This window comes from Ammodytes marinus, assembly GCF_949987685.1.
Source record: "Ammodytes marinus genome assembly, chromosome: 4".
NCBI lineage: Eukaryota > Metazoa > Chordata > Actinopteri > Uranoscopiformes > Ammodytidae > Ammodytes > Ammodytes marinus.
The window spans coordinates 22,549,888-22,555,675 of record NC_137233.1 but is presented as its reverse complement, the minus strand read 5'-3'; the positions used below and the strand labels follow the sequence as shown (position 1 = coordinate 22,555,675).

General features: G+C 39.7%; 1 protein-coding gene across 1 annotated transcript; it reads right to left on the bottom strand.

Annotated features, from left to right (window-relative positions):
• On the bottom strand, positions 1-4,304 carry setmar (SET domain and mariner transposase fusion gene; the record flags this gene model as incomplete). Its single annotated transcript, XM_080026877.1, has 2 exons — positions 4,166-4,304; positions 1-804 (listed from the first exon to the last, which is right to left on the bottom strand). Exons 1-2 carry the CDS (start codon positions 4,265-4,267, stop codon positions 1-3), a joined length of 906 nt encoding a protein of 301 aa, XP_079883003.1. The 5' UTR covers positions 4,268-4,304.
• Positions 4,305-5,788: the final 1,484 nt, after the last annotated feature.

Here is a 5,788-nt window from a genome sequence, read left to right as displayed (position 1 = left end):
TCAATTGATAATAGATAAATCCAATGGAAGGAAGTGAACACAGTTCTCGGCGCCACAGTGGCACTCTTTCCTCTGGAGTCCATCTGTTCTACTGACCCTTAAGGCATCGTCACTACTTTGTGTGGCCATAACTTCTACAGGAGCTTGGTTGCTGTATCCTCCCGAATAGTCAAACGTCAGCTCCTCTCGTGCGTCAATGTTCCTACCTGCAAACAGCGCCAGTCTAGGAACCACAGAGTGCACACGTACTGGCTGCATTAACAGGTTTGGACAGCAGGAGTGGTTGAGAAAGCGACCTACATTTCCCACCGCGGCCGGGTCCACGAACGTCTCGGTGACGGAGCCTGCGCCTGCATGCTCCCTCACCGCAATGATGTAGTTATTTTCCATGGAAGTCTGGGCCAGCTGTCGGTGCCTGGCCTCCTCTAAACTGATCACCTCACCTGCATATTCGCACACAAATATCCCACATGGAATTGCTTGGAGTGTCCTTACCCCCCAGCCCTTGTTCTTGGTGCTGTAAACCTCTAAACCGAGTCTTAGTCCTCTCTGCACAGACCGGTTAGAGCAAGAGTCACTACATGAGCATAGGGCGTTACATTCAAACACAGGTGAGCAGTAACCGCAGTCTGTTGTGCTCAGGTTCAGCAGTGTGCCAGTGCTCGTGTCGTAAGCCCGACCGTGTGTCTGCAGGCAGGAGCAGCTCTCAGTTAAGCAGGAGTGGGACAGGCAGGAGCATCCGGGAAGAGTGACCTCACTTGGGTCCACAGTGCAGCCTGGTCCTCGAGTATTTTCTGGGGAGTACTGAAAAATGACAACGTAGAGCGGTTAATGTTGATTCAAGTGTTAAACAGCCGAAACTTCTTAATTGATTTGTCACTTACTTAGTAGATAGGATTAGTCTGCAACCAATTTGATAAATAGTTTTAGTAATTTTTTTTCAGCAAGTTTTCTTCATCTTATGTGAAATTAAAACTGAATATATTTGGGTTTCGACCAGTGATCGGACAAAACAAGACATTTGAAAATGTCACCTTAAAGGCCTACTTCACCAGTGGGAATATGAAGGTGTATTGAACTCTAATATCCTATGTAGTATAAATGTACCAAAATGTTAGAAATCGGTTCATCCTGGTCTATAGTATCTCCATATTTCTCCATACCATATGTCACAGCCTGTGCGCCGCAATGTTGAGGGCGTCATGGTTGGAATGTCATCAGGTGCACTGTTTAGAATTTAGAATTGCTCTTGTCCTTGAAGGCCACTGTAGCTTCTGTTATTATTTGTAAGGAGTGGGCTTCCCAGGAAACGTTACATTCTAGAAATTTCTAGTACTTTCTTGATGATGTCATATTACATACTGCATGTAGTTGTCTCTATTGTAACTGTTTTTAATGTTTCTTCATTTTATATGTCATCTGTCCAAGGATTATTTGGGGTGTGGGGTGGGTGGGGTTATAAATGTTTTGTATGTTTGTTAAAAAAAAGGAAAATTTCAATAAAAATCGTTTATGGAAAAAAAAAAAAAAAAAAAAAAAAAAAAAAAACGGTTCATCCTAGCCTGAAAAACAACTGGGAAAACTGTAGGGTTGAACCGATTTCTAAAAATGTTGCACATTTATACTACATAGGATCTCAGAGTTCAATACACCTTCATATTCCCACTGGTGAAGTAGGCCTTTAAGTGTTGTGAAATTGTGACAGGCACTTTACTAGTTGAATAAGTTATCAATAAAATGATCAATAGAGAAAATTCCAGTTAAATGACTGCACTATTTACATATACGAGGGACTTCTTTTGGAGCACAAGTCTGAATGCTTTGCAAATGCCAACTTGAAACACATCAACCTACGTTAACAACCGCATTACCACAGATAATTGTAGTTTCACCACAATCAACCTGATGTGACTTTCATGCCCTCAGGATTACATTTTTTTTTAAATCAAAATAAACTGGTTGAATGACATTGATTGCAGTCAGAAAGGTCTTCTAGAGCATCATGAGCCAGGAGTGTTAACAAGGGCAGTTCCTTTGGTTCTGGAGGAGCAGTTATTTTTAGATTCCTTGTACTGTACAGCACTCAGATGGTGTGGCTGTAGCCTGTAATGATTTGCTGCCATCTGCTGGCAGAACAACTCATTTAATTTGATAGAGATTATAACCAGCAGGCTTTGATCAGGCAATCTCAAGACTTTTTCCAGACGCTGAGATTGTCTGGTCAACGCTTAAGCAGGACAACATTTGTCACCATATTTCCTTTTCCGATATCTCATGTTTTCCTAACACCTGCAAACTGAAATCTTGGCATCACAAGAGCTAAAACAGTGATTGCCATCTTGCACGGAGGCAGCGCTACACAGTGAATATGTTGAAAAAGCAAATACTAGATATTTTCTCTTCAACATGCGTGTTCTCTTAAGTTTTAAGAATGTCACGTGGCCTGTGGGTTAATAACAACGTCACATTATTTCCACAGCTTTGATTGGTAGACAAATTGATTGTGTATTGTCACTCATAATTGATTTGCAGGTTTATTTTCTATCTTAGATTAAATACAAATGAGATGAGGCTCACAAATAACAAGTGACCAAGTCCGTTTTTTTTAAAACACATAGGGGAGAACGGGGGAATGTGAGGCATCAGGTATGTGAGACACCCCCTGAATCAAGGCAATGGAACATTTTTGGTCATTTGAGATATATGTTTTCAAGCCCCTCTCATTTCAGAATCGGCCATGAAAGAGAGGACCTCATGGTGATGTTGTAAGCATGTTTTTTTCTCACAAAAATGTCTTTTTTGCATGTAAAAGTATATTTTCTTGCTGTCAACTTAATCGATTGTTGTGCCAAAGCAAATTGATTCAGGTAGAAAAACTTCTATCATACATGTTAATGAACTACCAACATATTAAACCATGTGATGATGATAACTGAAGAGTAGCCTGAATGGCTGAGAGAGGTAGTTTTTTGGGGTAAAGTCCATTATATTTGAGGTAGCAAGGAGACTAGTCTGAATAAGACAAAAGACAATGTGGGCTGGAGGTGGGGGTTGATGGTTGAAGGGGTGTCAGCAAGGGCATGCTTGGCACGTATGTATGTCGGGGACTGGAGAGTGACCTTTAACATCAATAGACTCTAAGTAATATGTCTTTATTCAATGAATGATCCCAATAAAACAAATGCAGAAAAATATTAATCAAAGACTGAAAAGATGGAACATGACAGCTGGGTCTAGTCCTGTGTTCTGAGTCCCAGGCTGTTCTAGCTGGTTCTGATTGTTCTTTGCTCTGACCCCCAGACACTAGCTGGCTCTACGGGTCCTTTGTTCTGACCCTCAGACTGTGTTTTAATCTTACTTGTTCTATCTGTCATTTGGATGTTAATTATAGAATATGAATTATATGTTGTATTTGAACACTTGAAAAGGCCTACAACAGAGCAGTTGTTAGACTATTATGAACCTATTAAGTAAAAGGCTACCTGCTACAAGTCCGCTGTGCAAAAAAGGCCACAATGGTGAAAAAATAAAAGTTTGTGTTGTTACTTTTGGGACCCTTACTTACAGCCACCAAATACACATTCACAGTTTTTTTTTTTTTTTGGGGGGGGGGGGGGGGGGCATTTACAGTTTTTCTTTATTGCTTAGATAAGCTTAATGAAACTGGGATCTACATGATTTTCATCATCATCAAAAGTTCTAAATTTGCATAGGCCTATGTAGGCTACATGATTTCAACAATCATTTTCCAAACTCTTTTCCAAAACAGTTACCACAGATCCAATTCAAAGACATCAAACTGTGTTAAACAACAGGAGACGATTAGATAAAGATTAGACAACAAACACGTCAACAGGACGTAGGCCTATCAAAACAGTGTATTTGGTGCAGGTGCAGATTGCTGTATGGTTTGTTGTCATTAGTCACCCACCGCCATCCTTTGAGAAAAGAATAAGATGGCTGAATATAGAATTGTGTGTGAAGACTGAATTAAGGAATAGGCCTATATTGATTTGAAAACATGTCGTGTTGTTTGGGGGAAATATTTAATTTTGATGCATTTTTAAATAGTTTGTGTATGTGAATGTGTGTTAGGACCGCTGGTTTGGACGACAGTAGCTTAACATGTCCAACAAATTTACAGAGGCAAACTACGTGACGTTACCTGAAATAAAGGACGTGACAGTCTGGCTGAACTCCCCTCGAGTAAGACAGGAACCTCCTCCAGGCCGTTGCTCAAGTCCACACCATGTCTGTCAATATTCATATCCGAAGTTTACAATGAAATTGTGTCCAAAAAAAACCTCAGACCAGACCTAGCTACGAGCCGCTAACTTCCGGTGCCTTAATCCCGTGCTAGCTCTCTCTAGCGGTTTCTTCATGTTATCACACCACTTTTAGGCTTTCTTTTTTTAACAAGGAAATACAAGTTTGATTTGTGATTATTTGGCCATTTATTAAGGAACGGCTTTTAAATTTGAAACGAGCTCTTCAAGGACAAAAAAAACAAAAACATGATGGAAGTAGTCCCATAGTAGGGTTGCACCTATTTAGGCTGTTTATTTAGCCTGTCCCTATTGATAATTTTCTTCTTGTCAAGAATGGTACTTCTCAATATTTGTCCTCACATCTCCAGTTATCCATTATTTCACTTTCCCTTAGTAGTTTTGCAGTAAAATAAATGGTAAATGGACTTGACTTATATAGCGCTTTCTAGCCGATTTTCTCAGCCCCAAAGCGCTTTACATTTCTTACCACATTCACCCATTCATACACACACTCATACACCGATGGTAGTGCATTCATACAGCTGCAGTAATGTGATGTGACCTGCAGATGGCATTACTGGCTTGGCATAGTAGTCTGCTGTCATTTTGAATACACAATTGATATCTGCATATAATAGTAAGGAAGATTTTATTTATTTATTTTTATTTAACTTTTGTTTATCCTCGAGAGACCAATTGAGGGGTGACCCTCATTTACAATGACGTCGAGATCAAACAAATTCAAAGGAAAAACAACAATACATAAACAATATTCAATGCAAATACATCAAATACACAACAACAGGTGAAGAGAAAAACAATTGAAACATTTACACAGTGGTGAAGAGTGGCAGCAATTAAAATGAAATGGGTGAAAGTACAATATAGCCTAATTAAAACAGTTACAGGTAGAGTTTGGCAGATTTAAGATAGTTTGTTTAAATTGGTTAAAGGATATGAAGTTATATGAGGAGAAAAAAAAGTTCAATAACAGAAAGAATCAATTAAAGTTTGCCAACATAATTTCTCAATATAAATCAAATTGAATGTCAAAGAGCATAATGTACCTACAGAACAAGGCATGAAAACATGGCCATTGAGTGCACCTGTGGGCTATTGTTTTGCGGTAGGCTGGACAAACCCAGCTGTGTAAAGCATCCTTGTAGGCCTATAACCTTTTTATGGTGTTACAATGGTGTCATGTGCAATTGATATTCAGTGGTTTATTCTCTGGTGGCTATCTGAGGCAGATGGGGGGAGGTCATACTGTCAGCTGCCATTTCCAAGCTGCACACAAGTGACCAAGGCTCTGACAATACGCCTGCATGTTTGTCCTTGGGAAAAATTAAAGCTGTCAGTCATTAGCCCTGCATTTGGGTTTCCATAGATTGCATACTCAATCACAAGCTGAAATGACAGAAGTGAGTAGTACAATAATTTGACAAGTTTGACATATGAAAGAGGTATGTGCTGAAAAGTGTGTGGGCTATATGATGAAGAATTGTGTCCTGTATGGTACC